Source organism: Tubulanus polymorphus, unplaced genomic scaffold (genome assembly GCF_964204645.1).
Source record: "Tubulanus polymorphus unplaced genomic scaffold, tnTubPoly1.2 scaffold_13, whole genome shotgun sequence".
NCBI lineage: Eukaryota > Metazoa > Nemertea > Palaeonemertea > Tubulaniformes > Tubulanidae > Tubulanus > Tubulanus polymorphus.
Window position 1 is genome coordinate 26,806 of NW_027437485.1, and position 20,769 is coordinate 47,574.

At 37.9% G+C, this 20,769-nt stretch overlaps 3 protein-coding genes across 15 annotated transcripts in view; 2 read left to right on the forward strand and 1 right to left on the reverse strand.

Annotated features, from left to right (window-relative positions):
• Nucleotides 1-10,720, forward strand: part of LOC141914700 (DNA ligase 3-like) — a 34,346-nt gene extending 23,626 nt beyond the window's left edge. Inside the window, exons 18-22 of one of the 9 annotated variants that reach the window (XR_012620875.1) lie at nucleotides 3,176-3,282; nucleotides 5,371-5,505; nucleotides 5,734-5,795; nucleotides 5,872-6,059; nucleotides 8,851-8,980. Coding sequence is in view for 5 of the 9 variants with exons in the window: in XM_074805967.1 (XP_074662068.1) it covers nucleotides 3,176-3,282; nucleotides 5,371-5,505; nucleotides 8,851-9,099 (491 nt within the window). In the remaining 4 variants the exon portion in view is untranslated. Of the gene's footprint in view, nucleotides 1-3,175; nucleotides 3,283-5,243; nucleotides 5,275-5,370; nucleotides 5,506-5,733; nucleotides 5,824-5,871; nucleotides 6,064-8,850 lie in introns of those variants that run through there. The other 8 variants (XR_012620876.1, XR_012620877.1, XM_074805968.1 and 5 more) reach the window with 8 other exon arrangements.
• LOC141914699 (uncharacterized) lies at nucleotides 3,400-4,913 on the forward strand. The gene has a single exon (XM_074805966.1). It carries the CDS (start codon nucleotides 3,771-3,773, stop codon nucleotides 4,911-4,913), a length of 1,143 nt encoding a protein of 380 aa, XP_074662067.1. The 5' UTR covers nucleotides 3,400-3,770.
• A 703-nt stretch (nucleotides 10,721-11,423) lies between the features above and the next one.
• LOC141914698 (vacuolar ATPase assembly protein VMA22-like) lies at nucleotides 11,424-19,435 on the reverse strand. Of its 5 annotated transcripts, none has more exons than XM_074805962.1 (3): nucleotides 19,254-19,429; nucleotides 18,732-18,889; nucleotides 11,424-12,557 (listed from the first exon to the last, which is right to left on the reverse strand). In XM_074805962.1, the coding sequence occupies exon 3, from the start codon at nucleotides 12,552-12,554 to the stop codon at nucleotides 11,859-11,861; it is 696 nt and encodes a 231-aa protein (XP_074662063.1). In that variant the 5' UTR covers nucleotides 12,555-12,557; nucleotides 18,732-18,889; nucleotides 19,254-19,429; the 3' UTR covers nucleotides 11,424-11,858. The 5 variants fall into 5 exon arrangements, 4 of the variants coding, with proteins under 4 accessions (XP_074662063.1, XP_074662065.1, XP_074662064.1 ...); XM_074805964.1 differs by having other exon boundaries at nucleotides 19,297-19,420; XR_012620874.1 differs by lacking the exon at nucleotides 11,424-12,557 and adding an exon at nucleotides 18,503-18,623.
• Nucleotides 19,436-20,769: the final 1,334 nt, after the last annotated feature.

Genomic DNA, 20,769 nt, shown 5'->3' on the forward strand with positions numbered 1-20,769 from the left:
ACGAAAGATAAACTGTTCGGCGCGCGGTACTAGAAAAAAAGATATAATGAGATACGCAGGGCTTCCGTGATCGTGTCCGTTCTCTTTATTTGGAAAAAATTGTAAAGGCGTATCTATGCCAAGCACATCAGGCGTCAAAGTTTGGAAAGTTTGAGGATTTTTAGAGCCATTTTAAGTGCATTCCTGTTACCATGTGGTCTTTGGTTAATAAAAATTACCACTAGTAGTAGTGCACAGTGTCACATGAACTTCATTCATTGAAGCATCATACGCACAGAGAACACAGTTTCATTGATTAACGCGTGTACTATACCATTATGGGAAATAGGGTGGGTAGGATGTCTGGGACGATTACACTATGCTTTTAAGGAAATGTAGATCCACGCATTTTATATTTGAAAAAGGTCGTTATATTGAAAGAAACTAAAAAACAAACACTTTAATGTCTTAAGAAAAAAAATAATCAGTTATTTTCACAATTCCTCAAAGAATTTTTCAGGACTTTGGGAAAATAGGACCACTTTTGTCTGGGGGAAAATGTCCATAATGGTTAAAAGAAACCCTGGAAACACCTGAATTGCCTTCCACTAAAACTGATATCTCCTTATGCTCTGTCTTCGACCATATGGACCTTATGGACCTCTTGTTTATACTAAAATAGATCAGTGTACCAATTTATCAATGTACAAATATTGCTGGCAGCATATAAATTGTATAATGTCAAAAATTAGCGTTGGCAAAGCCAACTGGACCTTAAACCGCTAGGTGGCAGCGAACATGTTAAACGGTAATTCTTAAAAAAAATTACATTTTTTCATTATTGACACTTGATTCTTTATTCACTATTCTTGAGTAGAAAAGCGATCAGCGCATATTTTGTATTCTAGAAATGTTTAGATCCTTTAACTCAATATATAATTAACTTAATATACAAATTATGAAATTCCTGATAAGAAAATTTATTGTGCATCAAATATTCATCCCTTTCCTGCCTTACCTTGGGTTTTCTGTATGATCGGGGGTCTATTGAGGTGTTTTCTGTGATCCTCTTTAACCAACTTGGGGCATAAGTCGCTGCAGGCTATTACATTAAATTGTCTTGGTAATTGGTTTATACAGTAGACCTTGCTTACTGGTCAAGTGCCCTCTAAATAGAATATTGTGTAAAACCTATTTTCTAAATGTGATATGTGTATAAATGATAAGTGTGGTGCGATTTATGAATAGCATAGCTATGGCAAACTAATAGATTTGATTTAAAACAATGAGCTTTATTTAGATAGATTTTATAACAATTTGTGGTGAAATAAGCAGTGTACGTCTGAAATAATCCAACAGTTTCCAGGCTCTAATCCTGCACCACATAATCACCGGCTGCATATGCTATATAGGTCAATGATTTAATTTTACTGATTTAAGACAAATTAGTGATTTTTTTATAAGGCTGATCCCAGGTCGTCATTTATATACTTGACTATCATTTGGGAAGTAAATCTAAAAAAAGTAGGAATTAGAGGGCGCTTGACCTTTAAGTTGGATCTTTTGGGACAAAGAAAAATCATCTGACTTAGAATAAGTCGGATTTCCAGCAATTTCCAAAAAATTACGAATTGAAAATTAATTTCTTTAAATGGAAAAATCAAACATCTAAAAGAAATGATTTTTGTGGTCGGGTTGCGTAGCAACGCTGACCACGATGTTTTAGTGGTTCGACTTGCACTTCATTTTCCCACTTTTCTCTGTTATTTGACATAAGATTGCTCTGTAACTTGCTCAGTCAGTCTGAAATTCGTTGCGCTTTCCTGAGTTTGTTAAAAGAAAGAACGAATTTATTTCTGAAAGAAAATGAAGGAATTCTGTAAAGAAAATAATTATTTTCCCGCCTGATGTCATATCGGGATATCCCTTGACTTTTGTGCACTGATATGGCTGTGGTGATCGGCCTTTCCAAAAAAAAGAATTCTTACTCGTTGAGGTATGCCGCTACTTGTTGTATTGTATATCGTAGGCCTAAAAAACATTTTCGATGAAATTTTAATTAACAACGTATATTTGGTTATGATATGAGGCCTGGGCAATAACATAAAACCAGCACTTCATAAAACTAGCGATGACAATAAAACCAATGACATAAAACCAGCGCGTAAGCAGCTAAGACTTGTGTCTTCCGAAAACCGGTTCATCATGTATCACGTGACTATTACAGTTTTCCGATCCTCACTTCAAAAGTTAAGAACTGAATGAAATTAATTGTTGTCATCCGATTTACTCTATCTAAAATTCAGAGAAAGATGAGAAAGATCTCCTACTGTGCTGAAAGTTCCATGTTGATGTGCGGCGTAGTTAGCAATATTTACTGCAGAGCTAAGTTGATAGCGCCATCGTTTTAGTAACACGTGTAGCTCACCAAAATCAACAAAGCCATTCATCTTTAGAGAAGGGATAATCTATTGATAGAAAAAGATTCGTTTGAAAATATTTGAACTAAAATTAATTATGCATACCCCCGGGGTTGTCTTGACAATAAAAATTTTGTATCGATATGCAAATCAAATTTTTAAACAATACTAATTTGCATTAAAAAACACCATACAGGGCGACTAACATTGTGTAGTATATAGTTAAAATCGAACACACGTTTTGATGCGGTCTGTTTGCTACGATCCTGCCTCTGTGCGGGTATCGACTTGATGACCCTACGTCACACTTGCACTGGAATATTTTGCGTTTATTTTTCCAATCTAATACATTAACCACAACTAAAATAATGACTGTTGACATGTATACTTGATTTCAAGCCAGTAACAGTGATCAAAAAAGGGAGGAAACAATCTGCAATGCAAAGAAAATAGCCTCTGACTTTCGTTCAGTGAATTTAACTGATATTTATTTTGAGACCAAGAAAGGTACTACGAAATAGGCGAAAAAGAGAAAGAAAAATCGGGACCATCAATATTCATCTGATATAAGCGCTTTTTCCAATTTTCGGCGATCTGACTTGAACAAGGTTTACTGTACATGTATCTACCCTAAACGCAGCCCAAAAACTGGCCTGATAGGTGGGAGCTGTGGCCACCCACAACAATCTATGCTGTGGGTCAGATTTGCCAAAACTCGAGCCCTTGTAAAGCAAAGCTGTTATAATAATATGTGAAATAATGTTTCTAAATTGCAGAATCTTCGCCCTCTCCATCTCCGAGCCCATTGAAAGTATCGCTTTCTCCTGGTCCTTCAGAGAAAAGAAATAAGAATTACACACCTAATGGTTCTCCGACAAAAAAGGTAAGCTTCGAATAATATACATGTGCATCAGTGAAATCTATATGGTTCTTATATATCAAGTTGTACGTTGATGTATGTTCATCTATTTGAACCGTAAGATGTTCATCCTAATTTGAACCGTAGGAACTCCGAATATTTAGCGAAACTTACTTGTTAGCTTTCGCCTGTTTCTACAGGCTTGATCACACTGATGATGTCACTGCTGACGTCATCCGGGATTCCGGTCGAAGGTGTTTGCGGCTGAGGTACAACACCTTAAACTTGAGGAAGATGAAGAGCTACGATCGTATGATGTCTGTGCTTTGTTCACCAGCGTACCTGTGGACAAAGCTTTGGAGGTGATCACAACAAGACTCCGTAACGACAACACCTTGAAAGACCGCACACCGTTATCACCTGAAGAGATTATAAGTCTGTTGTTTCTCTGCCTCAAGTGTACTTATTTCTTGTTTAACGGCGATTACTACCTACAAGTCCATGGTGCTGCTATGGTTTCACCAGTCTCACCCATCGTATGCAATCTATACATGGAAGAGTTTGAAGAGTTTGCCTTAAGGACGGCATTACATCCTCCCAGGTGGTGGAAACGGTATCTCGATGATACATACACAGTATTGAAGAAGCAGTACGCCGAAGAATTCAGTACCCATCTGAACCAAGTGGACGATGACATAAAATGGACATCGGAGGCTGAATCGGTCAATGTTTTACCGAGTATTGACGATGGTGGTGACAGTAGGACGGAACGATCTATTGTGTTCTTAGACACGCTATCGGTGGTAAACAGTGACCACACTATCCGCACGAGAGTATACAGAAAAGACACTCATACCGACCAGTACCTGAACTTCAATAGCAACCACCCCCTAGAACACAAGAAGGGTGTTGTGAGAACGTTGAACCACAGGGCGGAAAGTGTCGTATCGGATCCAGTGGATAAGTTAGAGGAGGTCAACCATGTAAAGAAGGCTCTGAGTTTTAACGACTATCCTACCTGGATCATGTCACGGAACCCATGCAAACCGGCTAATAATACTAAGGAAGCTACACAATCCGAAAGGCGGAAAGTCGCTCCCGTCGTGATACCATATATTAAGGGTACCTCAGAACAGTTACGTCGGGTTATGAAACGATACGGAGTACCGGTGTTCTTCAAACCCATGAACTCTCTACGGCAGATTTTGGTTAGACCTAAGGACAAACTGGATAAATCGAGAGTAGTGAGTCCGGTGTATCATATCAAGTGCGAACAGTGTAGTGACTCGTACGTAGGTGAAACCGAACGATCCTTAAGAGCCAGATTCGGGGAACACAGACGCCCCAGCTCCGTTACGTCAGAGGTGTCGAAACACCTTCATGTCGACCAACCGGGTCACACAGTTGACATTGACAACGTTAGGATTCTCGGTGTTGAACCCAGATGGTTTGAGAGAGGTGTCCGTACATTGCACTCTTCTCTCAACAAAGACGGGGGCCGTTTTCATCTCCCGGCCATCTGGAACAATGTGCTGTCCCATTCTAGGGAGGGGGGCACACACATAGCTGATTCTCGAGGGAAGACCGGAATCCCGGATGACGTCAGCAGTGACATCATCAGTGTGATCAAGCCTGTAGAAACAGGCGAAAGCTAACAAGTAAGTTTCGCTAAATATTCGGAGTTCCTACGGTTCAAATTAGGATACTATATCAAGTTGTATCCCCTTCAGGCCCTAACACTGATTCGATGCTGAGATTCAGGCGAGAAGGAATTCGTTATTATAGTTCCAAAAATTGAAATTTTTATTTTATATGTAACAAGTGATAGTTTGTAGTTTCGAGGTCAGTTTCCACTGTACTATGTCAACCCTCAGGATTTTCATTTCGTTATACACCCAAAATTTTGACCATTCTATGGCTGGCGTTATAACAAGCTTTGACTGTATATCACGTTCCAAATTAGCTTCCTAATTTTCTATCTATAGGGCATTTGACCTTTATGATTATTCGTGAAAGGTAAAAAGCATAAAAGGTTGCATGTATTTTACTGACATATTGAATGAACTATTTGTCATATTTTCATTGAAAACATATGAAATATCTATTCAACAGATTAAATATAATCATGATGAAAGCAACGATGGGAAACCAGAGTGTAAATATGGAGCGACCTGTTACCAGACCAATGCTGATCATTTAGCAAATTTTACTCATCCACTGAAAACAGCGGCAAGTTTTAAATCTAAGGTATGTATAAAACTGTATTCAATTCAATTCATACCGATTCAATATTTATTTCCCAGAAAAATAGCAATATAGATAAGATGATAAAAGATTAAGAATATAAGATGAGAGTGAAATGAATTAAGGAAAGCTGTGTTTTTCGTTATTCTTCAATGATCAGCAGAAAGTTATTCTCTCGTGCTTGTCGACCAGTTGATACTATAAAGAGAGCCGTGCTTTCTATCTTTCTAGCGGTCCTTTGATAAATCTGAATCTAACAAGGAAAAGAACGCTAACTTCGATATCAATCCCATGTGAATATTTACTCTATGTTAAATCCCTGTAAGCAGGTCGACCTTTACACTGTCTAATTAGGTATTTTTGAATTAGGATTGATTCCTGCCTTGCTGTGCAGTAAAACGAAGGTTGCCCATTGCATCACTGGTAATTTATTTTTGGATCTGCGAAATTTCATAGATAGATGGCGGATGATGGTGAACAAGAATACGTATCACTAGTGGATACCGTAATCAATTATTTTTCCAGTATCAAAGCCTATATTCAAGTTTCTGTGATTAGTGGGTATATAAACCATATATCATTTGAATAAGAGGCGCATTTGTTTGAAATCAGTTAGCAGGAAAATTGTCTTTGTTCATACCGGTTTACAAAACGATTTTCATAAACCGGCATCTTTGTTTAGACATAAACCTAAATGGTTTGCATAAACCAAGATCAAACTGACTTCTTAGCCCACTAGGGACTTAGGTCCCAACGGGCTATTGCATTCACTTTTCATCTGTCGTCTGTCCTAGCATACGTCCGTAGACGGAATCCAGTTATTTTGGAAGGTTTTAAAGACGCAATGTAATGTCTTGATATTTGGTTTACTCATGTATCTACCCTAGACACATCTAAAGCCCAAAAACTGGCCCGGTCAGAATCAAGATAGCTGACTGGCAGCCATTGTTGGTTGCCAAAATCAGCACTTTTTATACATTTTTGAAGTTTTCGAGGGAAATTTTAAAGGGCAAATGCCATCAAAATTGTACTTTCCGTGATTTCTTAACCAGAAGAAACTTTAGTATACATATAACGACCTGAGATGTGACTTATTGAAAAAAGGAGCACGAATTAGCCATAATATTTAGAGGAATAGTCATCTATTTATCCATCACTCCGTGCGTATAACTATACAATGGTAAGAGTTAATTAATTCATATCACTACCAAAACGACAAAACATCGCATAAAATGTCGAGTGAAATGACTGGAAACTGCGAGCATTGTCAGAGATGACGTCAGAAACACGCACCTGCTAAGATAAACAATAACAGTGAGCACGTGCTGAAATTGCCGATTTAAAAGTCATATTTCTCAGCAATGGCTGAACTAAAATTTAAACCAGTTCCATATTTGATATTTGTGAATACATCACATTCGAAAGTGAATTTTACACAATATTCTATTTAGATGGCATATGCTCTTTAAAGACTTTAAGACTTAAGCTTTGATCAATTACCTTGATCTTGCGTAGTCAACCCCCTATATACAGCCCTCCCATTTACCGCCACCCCCAGCGTATATCAGGGGGTTGACTATTTGTATCCCCCAAGGGCCTATCAGAATACGAAAAGTTGGGTCAATCAGACTCACGATGTCCGTCCTGTGACCTTTCTTGTGGCCAAAATGTTTGAGTCCTGTAGCTTCCTACTGGTCTGCCATTTTTCATTGAAATTTGTGATGGGTATTCTGTGGAAAGGTATCTTCAATACATGAGACCGGTATATTTGATCAGCCAATAATCACGCAATTGGTGGCCATCATAGTGATATCAGTACTCATTCATTCGTGGAAAAGTTTTTTGAAGAAAATATCAACAGGTTTCAACTTATAATCTTGATACTTGATTATTATTAGCACAGTCACACATGGAATTGGAATCACCCAATTCTTTGTTCTTGCCACCAGGGGAGTTAAATATTGAATAATATACAATTTTCTATGTCATTGATTTTGGTATATGGTCACCAGGGGTGTTGAATAGTACAATAACTTAGTATTTCCACATTATATTGATACCTAAGACTAAAAAAATGATACCTTGTTTCACCGCTTTCTCTACCCACCAAATTGACCGCCGCGTTGGTGACATTAACAGCCTAGAGGCCGCAATTGTTGACCGATTGTTTTCAAACTTGGTACACAAGTAGGATATCACTTTGGCCAGAACCCAATTTAAAATTGGCCGACATGAAAAACGCCTAGAAGGCCACAATTGGTGACCGATTGTTTTCAAACTTGGTACACAAGTAGGGTATCACTTGGCCCCGATTCCTATTTAAAATTGGGTCAATTCGATTCAAATAATGGCCACCAGGGGGCCGACATGATACTTTACGTCAATAGCCTAGAGGCCACAATTGTTGACCGATTAAAATTATGGCCATCAGGGGAAAACAGCTTATAGGCTGCAACTGTTGATAAATTATTTACACTTTGTACACATGTTCTCTAATATCATTCTTATAGAAATAATTGTGGCCATGATATTTCTAACCCATTTACCACAAACCCTGTAACTTCACGTGGCGGTGAATTTCAGGCCGGAGGCATTTGAGGCTTTGCCTCATTCTAGTTTTAATTAATTTGAAACTCTGATTTTTTAAATTCTGCACCCGGCAGGCAGGATTTTATTTTCTTCAAAAACCTTAGATTACCAGCGATCTCTTTGCCCAGTGTGCCCCCTGCTTTGAGTCTTTTCTTTATGGAGCGAGGATTCTGTGGATTAGTGCGTATGTCGCTGTGATGAATTTCTCCCAATTCATGTACAATACCAAAATAATAAATATCAGCTTCAAATTAAGTTTTATATTCACCCGGCAGGCCAGATTTTATTTTTGAGTTAAATCCACACAGTTGAATATTAGCAAAACATATTATATGGGTACCTAGGCATAGTTTGCTCACAATCAATTGCAAAAATTGTAGCTCCTGACATTTTCTATGATAGTGGCGAGTTTCATTGGTTTTTGTATATGGTCACCAGGGGCGTTGAATGTTGAAATTGTTAGATTGTTGAGCATATGAAACCACTTCGCAAGTGGGCGTGCAGTCCCTGGACCCCTAGTGTAACATGGCGGAATGAGGAAATTTAAACTGATATAAGCAAGTTTATACAAACCGATTTCAAACAAATGCGCCTAGCATTTTTGGTGTTGAGAAGATCATCAGTAGCGATGGCATGATGCACAAAACATGGTCTTTAAATATTTTCGACATAGTAATGAAAGATTCTGATGATAATATGTCTCGGGACAATGATGTATTCGCATACCTGAACATATCTTTTTTTCTATTCCATATTTAGCATTTGCCAGATGTCTTTTCTGGTATTCGCCTCTACATTCCTAAAACTATGTCTGAATACGATAAATTACGTCGGTATGTGATAGCCTTCGATGGAACGGTAGTCGACGATTTTAACGCTTCAACCTGTACACACATCGTGATGGTAAATGGACAGATGCCGGATAATGTTGAGAATATCCCACAAGTTACTGAAAAATGGCTCTGGGATTGTATTCACAATAAGAAGATCATTCCTTTTATCAAATGAATTAATTTTCCACATGTACTTAAAGAGCCTACAAACAACTGTTAATTATGGACATATTAATATTGTTCTTCTTTCTATTCATTATGCTCATTAGGGGCCTAAGACAACTGCCTCCTATTTTTCAATGCCTTGTCAAGTTTGTAGTTCATTTGCCAAATCAAAGGAAATGAGAATTAATGTACAGTCAACCACCGACATACCACCCACATAGGTGCAGAATGATTTTGGCGGTATATCGGGGGTCTTTAACTATATATTTGTATAGAGACGTACATTGAGAAAACCTGGCGGCGATATATTGGAGGGCAGTATATCTGGGGTTGACTGCACATATTTTACTTTCCAGCAATAAATAGCTATGATAAATTAGATTTCTTGATTATTTTATTGGAATTAGTTATGGTATAATCGTACTTAAGTAGATCAGGGTACATTTTCATTGAAAAGATTAAGTTTGAGGTGTTGTCCTCATTGAAAACATGAAGTAATCAACAGCAACTAAGGCTTAAAAAAAATTTAAACCTTGTTTCTCACTTCTGCTGAGTTGACGTGGTCAGCCGCTCATCTTACTGTGTACATTGCTTTTAAAAAATCATGACCAAGCTAGCCACGACTGACCAAACAGCTATAGAAATGAACTGATTTCTAATTTTATTGCAGTTTGCAGAAGTGACACGGCCGTTGTCGTGGAGTTAGTATAGAGATGGTGTGAATTATCAAAATAAAACAAATATTCATTCATTAATAAAAATAGGGGACAATTATCTTGATACTGCTCTTGATACTTAGTGGTATATTGAGTTATTTTAATTTTATACTTTTGCAAGATTCAAATGTTGACATCATCTAACTGAAATGTTTGACTCTATAATTAGTCAATTAGCGATAGTTGAAAGTACAGTCAACCAACCAATATACCGCCCACATCGGTGCAGAACGATTATTGCGGTATAGAGAGTATGGCAGTATATTGGGGGCGTTTTACTATGTATTTGTATTGAGATGAACATTGAGAAAACCTGGCGGTAAAATGGGAGGGCGGTATATCGAGGTTCACTGTACTTACCTTGTGTACATGAAAATTCGTAATTGTTTCACAGAACACTAAACAAAGTTAGACATTAAATATGGTTTTCACTAGATTATTGTAACACTTAATTCATAATTTATGCATAATCCTTAGAAGTCATCTAAAATCTAAGGCCAAGTCCACAACAATATAGAACCTTCTCTAATAATCCCCTAGATGAGAACTTCACCAAGGGACGGGGTGATCTACTTGAATAGAATGTTGATATTTTGAGAGGGCCTCTTGATTAACTATTCCGCTTGGGACTATATTAACCATATTTTGTCTTGTACACTTCATGATTTCTACCATTGCTGATGATATGTAAGTGTTAGTTTGCAAGGAATGTTTTAAATGTACAGTTTGAAATTAATTTCTATGTAAATGCAAATGGCTTATGACATGCGTTCTGTACATTGATGAAAATCTATTGCAATATATCACTGCTCACATTGTAACCTTTTCAATTTTGTCTATTTTTGGAAAGCCATATGTGGCATTGACTTTTCTTCCAGCATGTTCCTGCATTAGACGTCGACCTAAATAAAGCCCAATAAATTGGTCGTTTTTTGAGCAACTTGGACTTTCCTGGCGGGCTATTGACAAATACATTTTCTCGAGATGGAATTTCTCGTTGGCACTACTCAGAATAAATTGAAACCTAAATCAGCCATGTTTCATCTAACTTGCTATGCATTATTTCATTTACTACGCGCCCACACGCATAACTTGAAATGCAACATCCTCATCATATGTTGGATATAAGACCTCGCCTTTTTATTGCAAATTTACTAAAACATGGCAGATTTCGGTTCCAATTTTTGGTAACACCATTACGTATTGCATTCACTCTTTATCCATCGATGGAAGTTTTGAAGGTGCTTCAATCGATTATCTTGATATATCAGCTGATCAGTGCTGTTCAAATGCAGCACTGCGAGTGGCAGTAGAACAGGCGGGTGTTGGGAATATCAGAAATCCATTCCAAATCTTCAAGAAGATAAAGAAAAATTAGTTCTTCAAGACTGATTGGGGATTGGCAACCAAGTTCAAGTTCAAAGAATGTTGCCTTATATAGGTGTGCGGTCTGCATCATTCATTGTCAAAGACAAACATCAGCCGACAAGACAGGTTGTAGATCGCAACCACTGTCATGCTGAATGAATATTATATTGAACGCAACCTTAGTGACGAAGAGCCGGTATTACACCAATGAGGCAGAATGACCGCAAGAAAGACACGCCTATTAGTCAGAATGAAATTTATTATGTACAATGTACTACAACAGTACTCGATATCGGTCCAGCATTGTTTTGCAAATTGGTACGGCCAACGGCATAATTCACACAATTTTTTTTATCAAGATCACTACTGGTAGACCTACGCGAATTATAAATTTCAAAAGGCCAAATATTTTCCAATTAATTTTGCCCTACTTATTTTAGTAGATAACACATACCGTTACGAGGATAAATATTGCCAACAGTTCCTGCAGTTTCACTTATAACCAGAATGATTCTAGAAATAATGTATCGGCCATAGAAACACAACAGAAGCAACTTTACATTTTCAATATTCCCTGCACTATATTTACAGTTGTCGACACGTTACTTAGCAACTAGTCAACCGATCATCTGACTCATATAAAGGCCATAACCCTGCTAAAAATAACTATGGTGATGATCCTTTGTTAAGGTGTTTCATTGATGTTATCTTCAGATGATTCCTTTTCTCTTAACTCAACCTTTTGTTTGGTAAGTTCATGGAATATATTTCGCAAATATATCAGTCTAGCTTGAAGGGAAGCAATTCGAGGGATGAACATTATTGCATCTTTGAACTGTGTCTGGCATCGACGTAAAGCTTGAGGAACTAACAAACCAAACCACGTAATTGGATCTTTCTGTATCTCAACCTCCTGCTTGTCATCATTGCTATTACCATGTACTGTAAGTCCAGCGAAATCCTCAGCAATTCCATTGCTGTTCGCCTTGACTATATGGTCGAAGTTTGTGTTTTTTCTTTTTCTTAATCCAGAATCATTTTTGGTACATGTGTCACTTGCAATTGCGTCCATGACTGCGAACGGTTCATAACGTGTACATATAATTCCAAATTTATCTTCAGAAAGTGCAACAGAGACTTTAGAATCAGATTTCATTTTGGTGTTATACTGGTCAGCACGTACCCATTTATTACCCATACTGTATCGGGATTTTGACATGTACAAAAAGCCATCTTTCATAGAGATGTGTATTTCATCTCTTGTTTCGTTCAGTTCTTCTAATGTCTCAAAATATTTACAAGCTATGTTGTCTAATGCTTCACAAATCTCTTCTAAATTAGTGGCTCCATACACTGAAGAACTCAGATCGACTCCAGCCATATCCTGAAAATGTGAAATATATGTCACGTCAGTTACATTATTAGCAGAACGATTCTTGACCCGTTTGGGTAAAAATGCAGATCCGCACCTCTTGTGAGTGATGCAATTTACTGAATTACAAATCACTGTTCAAGCTTCGGAATCCAATGCAGTGATTTTATTTTATGATATCTTCGCTACAAAGTAGATTTTTGGCCCGTTTTTGTTTCAGAATTGTGACGACCTTCAATAGGACGCCATATTTGATCGGGAAGTCTAAAATATTTGCTGAAACAAGGTGAGGGTAATTTATCAGTGCATAAAACTAATCACATTTTTGTCAAGTGTCATTGGGGTTATTAATGCTAGCCAAATTGTCTGATATGTTTGTTTGGAAATATTATTTTACTTCCTCAATATGAAACATTGTTTTAGCAAATATTCTTAACAAATCTTCACTTAAAATACACCTATCTAATAGACGGGCACCGCAGGCGCCCGGAGGACGTCCCTTTGGTAAATGTGTATATGTGGATACTACGTGTCTTTTTAAGTGTCTACTTAACCAAATCTGACTTACTGACAACATGGTTCCTACAGATTGGTCTTTCCAGAATTATAGGGTTTTTTAAGGGAATGTTCACCAAAATTTTAGGGGTCAATTATCCAAGCTGAGTGCTTATCTATTGTGTCTGGTCCCATTTGGACCAAATTTAGACCGGTCTAGTTAATGTTGTCTGAACGCACCTATTTAGATTGACCTTAAAGAGCGTATCAGGTCTGTTCCAAATTTTGGGGTGGACTAAATCTATGTTTGGAGAGAAACTTGTAACTTGTGAATTTCAGGGTAAATGCTGAACTAATATGGCGACATCTTGCGGGCCGAGTCAACAATTTGTAGCAATGCGTGTGTGAATGCCACTCAGATTTTGACTGGACCTTGTACATTTAGACCAGTCTAACTAGTGGTAGGGTGAACATGGCTTATATGACCAGTATTTAACTAGTGCTCTCTAGAAAAATAAGCAGGAGGTGATTGATAATCTCCCTATCACCTTGACCAGCCATTAAAATTCAATAGGCCATATGTATTTGGGTGCTTGCACTTTACTTAATTACATCTACAATGACCAGCCAAAACAATGAGCTGAATTGAGCTACTAACTTTGACACAATTCAAAGGAATATAATAAATAGCCTGCTATGATGATGTTTTACATATAGCATCACATTACAAAATGTTCATAAGATTTCTTCACAGACATGATTTCCAGAATTTTAGGGGCCTGAGGGATCAAAGCCAGAATTTTCAGGTATTTCTCCCCTAAAAAAAGGAATCCCAGAATTTTAGGGTATTTTAGGAATTTTAGGGGCTGTAGGAACCATGATATATAGCATCACAATACAAAATGATCATAAAATTTCTTTACAGACTTGATTTCCAGAATTTTAGGGTATTTCTCCCCTAAAAAAAGAATCCCAGAATTTTAGGGGCTGTAGGAACCATAACTAGGGGTCCAGGGACACCATGCCCACTTGGGAAGTGGTTTCAGATGCTCAACAATCTAACAATTTCAATATTATACGCCCCATCCAAAATAGGTCACAGGACAACCATCTTGAGTCCGATCGACCCAATTTTTCTCATGCTGATGGGCCCTTGGGGGAAACAAATAAATACGAACAATCAAGGTAATTGATAAAAGCGTCTTCAAAATTTCCTTCGAAAATGTGTAAAAAGTGCTGATTTTTGGCAAACAACAATGGCTGCCAGTCGGCCATCTTGAATCTGACAGGGCCAGTTTTTGGGCTGAAGATGTGTCTAGGGTAGATACATGTATAAACCAAATATCAAGACATTACCTTGAAGCGTCTTCAAAAAATCCTAAAATAACTGGATTCCGTCTACGAACGAACGCACGACGGAAGTGAACGCAATAGCCCGCTGGGACTAAAGTCCCAAGTGGGCTAAAAACAATAGGGCCTACATTTTTCTGTGCAATTTGCCTTCTTTCCTTGTGTCATTCAGCCTGTAAGTAGTCCATAATTAATGTGCATTATACGTTATATTTGCAGATTTTTCAAAATACATTTTTCTCTTATAAACCAGTGATACCAGTTATAAACCAATCTTATTCATGTCTTCTTCTATTAATCGACACCAAGGACAGCAAACGGTCTATTTTTTCCATAAGATATTTTCCCAGATTGTACTCATCGCATAATTATGCAGTGTCTCAAAAGAACATTTCCATGAAATCCCGTAAACGGAGTCCAGTCCCATAACCAAAACTTCAAAATATCTCATTTCCATGAAATCCCGTAAACAGAGTCCAGTCCAGCAACCAAAACTTCAAAATATCTCATTTCCATCAAATCCCGTAAACGGAGTCCAGTCCCATAACCAACAAGAGGCCCATGGGCCTTGAAGCATTGGTAGATTATACTGTGGTATTAAGTGGTTATAATGTTTTACATCTGCCGGCAAATCTTCTATGACGATGTTGATTGGGAGGACCACAGACTTAAAGGTCTATTTGTCTAGTACGATTTTATTCCTGAAAATGAATTTATTTTCTGCCGAACAATTTAGCCAAGGCTATTTGTACTATTACACCTCATTAATGCGATTCTGTTAAAAAGAAGAAACTAGTTTATTCTGATGTTTTCCATCATGTTCCAGCCAAGATATTTATATCAATCAAGATTTGGATACAAAAACCCATTTTTACGCATGAACTGTTAGGCCCCACTGAATAATGAAAACAAAAACAGAACGATTTTTCTGAATGCAATTGCAAGACCCTCTGATCTTGAGCTCCAAGCTCTGATGCATGTACGCATTCAAAACGTCGCAGAGAGCGATGGTGTCACTGAGGCCGGCTGATGATTGTTTGTTTGGTTTCCCAAGACTATTCCGATTGGATTGTTCATTTAACCTCACGACAGTACAGCCTTTGAAGTGTTGCCCGCACACTGTTTGCAGCCAGCAGGACTCGAACCCACTTGTCCCTCAGCATTGATAGTGGATTCAACAGCATCACGCCTTATCTCACTGAGCTACCGAGGCCGCTCGATTCAATTCCAAAAAACTACAGCAGCGGCAAATAACCATCGCAATATTGCAATTTATGACAAACAACGCGTTAATTCAATCACTGTTGTTTAACGCATGCAAAAGATAATAAAAGGTATTTTTTCCCGGCGCGCATTACAAAGCGAATCTCTGCCGAGTGCGTAAGAGGGTGCTACCGCCTTATGAGTGCGCAGCAGGCGGGTAGGGCGTCCTAAAGTGAAAACTTATATTAGAATATAGCCAAATCGAATTTTACAATGTCAGTCAACTGATTGATGATACTACATGGTTGTTCTCGGCGTACTTAACAATGATATTTTCCTCCAATAAACAACTCTGGTAAAATTGAATAAAATGATCTATCTTTATTGGTGATATTGTATCATGGTGGTAGCCTACCGTTTGATGTTTCGTGTCATCATGAAATGGTTTTAACTTTAGTAAAGGCGTTCCCGCACGATCACATACGGGTTTCAGTCACGAGTAGGCTGCCGTTCAACTGCTCTAGAAATACGTATTCTGACGCTGAGAATGAATCCCAAATAATCCCATGGATACTGATAGTTGGAATAACAGTGATATCCAAACACTGTGACTGTGATATTTATAAACCGGAGGTACATAATTTTATGTTTTTCTATTCAGAAGAGGCTGTTCCCCATTCTTTACTGCCAATGTCAAAGCGGACATATCGCTACGCGATTGTTTAACCCGCTTTCATCTACCAGATAATGAACGAGAAAAATGCGATCGAATAATTTTTTGGACCATTAAATCAGAAATCTGGCGACGCTATGTTGTGGGGAATAATTGAAAACTTTTTTAGTCATTTTCAGCTCATCTTCACCCGTCAAGGGATTCGAACCCACTACGCTAAAGCTGTTCCCCGAACCCCTTGACCTCACGAGTCGTTGGAGTCGTTACTAGCCGACCAGAATCCGGTCGTACCAATCAGAGCGCTTGTAACAAACCGTCAGTAGACTTCTGTTGGTTTTCCCGTTAAATTGACCAATCAGCGAACGTTTTACCGAACAAGGAAGTATTTCGCAAATCGATATATGACGTCACGCGCAACAGCGCCAGTAATGAAATCACGCTTCGTGAGGCCAGGGGGCTGGTGGAAGCGAGTTCGGGAGTGATACCGGACCCCTGGCAAGCGAGGATGTTTTCAGCTGTTTCTAATGTTTTACGTGAACGGAGTGACACTTTGAAGTTACTATGAAAATGAGAAAGTCGGTGCTATTTTTTCGTACTACTATTTTCGATCCATTTTACTAGCATTGGCATGACGTCATAGACGTCAACCAATGCTAAAAATTAAAAATATCTCATTTCCATGAAATCCCGTAAACGGAGTCAAGTCCCGTAACCAAAAATTAAAAATATCTAATTTCCATCAAATCCCGTAAACGGCGTCTCAGTCCGGTCGTAACCATGATCACGCGCAGATCCTGCTCCTTGTTGCGCATGCGTGAACTGGAAGTCCCGTAAACGCAGACCGGAGGATACACTTACGGACTTCGTAAGCGTGGACAGTTTGATTATAAAAAGCTTACCCCCAATGATTAGGTAACTAACTAATGTCCATTTCAACCTTCCGGTCTCCCCCAGAAAATTTTGAAAAATTTCAAGGGCTGAGATGACATTTCCTGGGTTTTGGAAGAGAAAAATCCTGTTTTAATATGGGTACTTTTTTCCAAGGGATCAGCTAAGTCAAAAAGGAAAAATGCTGACTACCGCATTAGCGGCAAGTGCGGTAGGCTAAATCCGCCACTGGATTTAGGTCGACTGCCAGTCCTTTCTGGTCCCATTACGACCTTTATCAGGTATGTATTACCAAAAATTAGCGAGCAAGGCCACCAGGAATGCTCTCAAGTCAGGTTGAAATAGACATGAGCCAGGCCACATCGCGGTGATATTAGCGATTGGTAAAAGTGCAGATCCGCACCTCTCGTGATTGACAATCTGCAGCGGTCATCCTTATTACCGAGATGACATTTTACCGAGATGAAATTAAATATAACATATTTATTTATTCCTTATCGATTTTAACAATTGATATCATATTATATCAGTAATAAATGCTTGCTGGAGTCATATTTTACATATTTTGTCGGATATTTTTGTAGAAAAATAACTTTTAACTTTACCGAGATGAGATCGTCGATCAATCAAATTCAATGAAATTTTATTGCTAACCTTGAACTTGAACTTTAATTTTATTGCTCCATATAATATACAAGTTACATAGGAAATGACATGCAATATAATGTTAACATCAAAACACGGGGAAAACAGTACATAAGTGGACATACATTTATAATCGCTTTTATAATGGATAACATAGGAATAGAGAATATTTGCAAATAAAATGTGAAATGTAAAACAAAATATAATACTACAGCAAGGAAACTAGGTGGCGATACAATCAAGTGAATAGAATATAAAAAGAATCAAAGTGTTGAACGGAGGGCAAATGAAGAGTTAACTAGGTTACATACAAGGCTGGCAATTTCATAGTCTCCGTTGTTATAAGACATCAAAAATAAGAATTTATCGAAAACACAAAAAGACTCAAACTCTGTGAAACTTACAAGTGAGGATAAAATGGAAACTCTGGCAGGATGAAGCGAGGGACACTCGAGTAAATAGTGGGATTCGTCCTCAACGACTTTATTAACAGTACAGTAGGGGCAAAATCTCTCATTGGCTGGTAAAAATGGACGACAGTGACGCCCCGTCTCGATTCTAAGCCGATGGGAACCAAGACGCAGTTTGGAAAATTTGCGTCTTTTAAGGAAAGAGTTCGAAATCAAATATATTTTTCTAGTTCAAAGCATTTTTTAAAAAGTTTATAAGTTCTTAATTTGGGGTTGGAATTACGATAAGGAATAAATAAATATGCTATATTTCATTTCATCTCATTCTCCTCGGTTCATCTCAGTAAAATAGTCATCTCGGTTATAAGGATGACCCATCTGCAGAATGACAGAATCCAGGCTAAAATCTTTCTACTGAAGATATATTAAAATTAACCAATGGAAATGTACCGAATTGCTGATGACATTTTGAATCTGAAACAATGATATTTATTAAGTAATTGATTGAACCGTGGCGTTTACCTGTTTACGCGGAGAGGTGCGGATCTGCACTTTTACCCACAGGCACTTGAATATTGAAACGATCCTATCTCCGTAATGCTTAAATCTACCCGCAGTTAGCGGGACAGCCGAACACTGCCGATGATTGCCGAAGTACGTCCTTAGTGTCAATTTTAATCCTGAAATATAAGGAGCGCTCATAATTTCAATTGTAGATGATTTTTTTGGAAACATTGACACTGTTTTAGCTCCATTACAGATTTTAAATGGCAACAAAATTGATTTTTGAAAATTCACGATGCCTCTTCGGGATTGCTGTGACGTCATCTGTCCCGATAACTGTGGGTAGATTTAAGCATTACGGAGATAGGATCGTTTCCAGCCTTTCTGTATAGTATAGCTAAACGACGGGCGCGCGTTGCATCATGGGTAAATTTATTATTAAAACATGGTGGATCTATCGAAGTAGGATTAATGTATCGCTGGTGAATTATCAAATATTAATCCATTATCAAAGCCCATATTCAAGTGCCTGTGTTTTACCTAGCGATTTTTCGGCGCCTGTGCCGGAGCAGTGTGTGTTCACCTTTGTATATTTGGAACCCAACTTCTTTGATTTTGGGTCGTTTTGGTTCCGTCTCGTCGCCGGGGAATTCTCCAGCCCAGCTCGTGTTTACGTTTGTTTTGCGAAAGGTAGGCAAAAGGTAGAAAGTTTCTAATGTCCGATCGACAGTACCGGTAGCGCCGCTACTTAGCAATAATAAGAACTAATGTTATTGACGATGTTTTGTTAAGTGGAAAGACGCCGAGTACCAGTATATATCCGATAGGTTCGAATCCCCAATTTCTTCGGGATGATTTGATTTTAAAATAGCGATCGTTTTAATAGATTTGGTGTACCTTATTAAACTTACCCACCGTCAACACACCTGCCGGATGTGAAACAGGGGACGTCCTATTCCAATGACGCTAAAGATTTTGTGTGAATTTTATGGTACTGTAACGGCGGTATGAATTAAATTCAGCTTAGACTGAGAGTAAAGTATTTTAAGGCAAACTCTAATGGGCTAACTGCACATCGTCGAAAGACTTCTCATCCATCGATACTTGATAAAAATGAAATAAAACATCTAGTTCCAATTATCTCATGTAAGCATAACATTTATTTTGAAAATCTCAACCATACATCAAAACATTTTAAAGCCTTCTATATCAAATGCAATCTTTTGCTAACATAAACAATAGACAAATGGCCATATCTCTATCATATTAATTATATCACGATTGCTAAATATTGCGATATTAATTGAAATCGTTCAACCAACAAATGAATTTAGTTAACATAATATCATCACAAACCATTCATATCCTTGGCAAAGGGCTTATAAGCTTTTAGAATATCCAAACAGGAAAACTTTAGTCTCATTTCTATGCGAGTAGAAATACATTATCATTATCTTTGCATTATATATAACATCCATATCTGTGCATTATATATATGTTTATAATGTCATATCTCTTAATAATAATCAATCCAATAATTAGATTAATAATACTAATTTATTTATAAATTAATAATTGGTAATTAAACTATCAACTCTGCTATAATTGAGTTACACATGAGGTAAAAAAATTATGACATAAAAACTCCTGTCAGAGTAATAGAAGTAACTGTCTAATACATGAAATAACACATTTTATACAATGAGCTGAGCTCTGAATCTGATGAAAATATTCAATCTGAGATCTTACGGATGATGTTATTTTAGCCCTCTACTTCTGAAAACTGAATAGCGCGCTGTGAACTTCAACTTCAAAACAAATTTGTTGAACAGCAGTGTATCGAAAAACTGTACGTACAGTGTACCGCGAACTGAACGCGGCGTCTTCTCACTTTAGAAAATTATCGACTTGACAGATTAGTTCGATTTTCGACCGCAGCGGCGCTATACGACATTGGACAAAAGAAACTTTCTACCTTTTGCGTTTGTTTTACGACGCCGCTCGCTGGCGCCGCCTCACTTCCGTGCGAGCGTTTTCGCGGTGGTGGTGTTGCGTG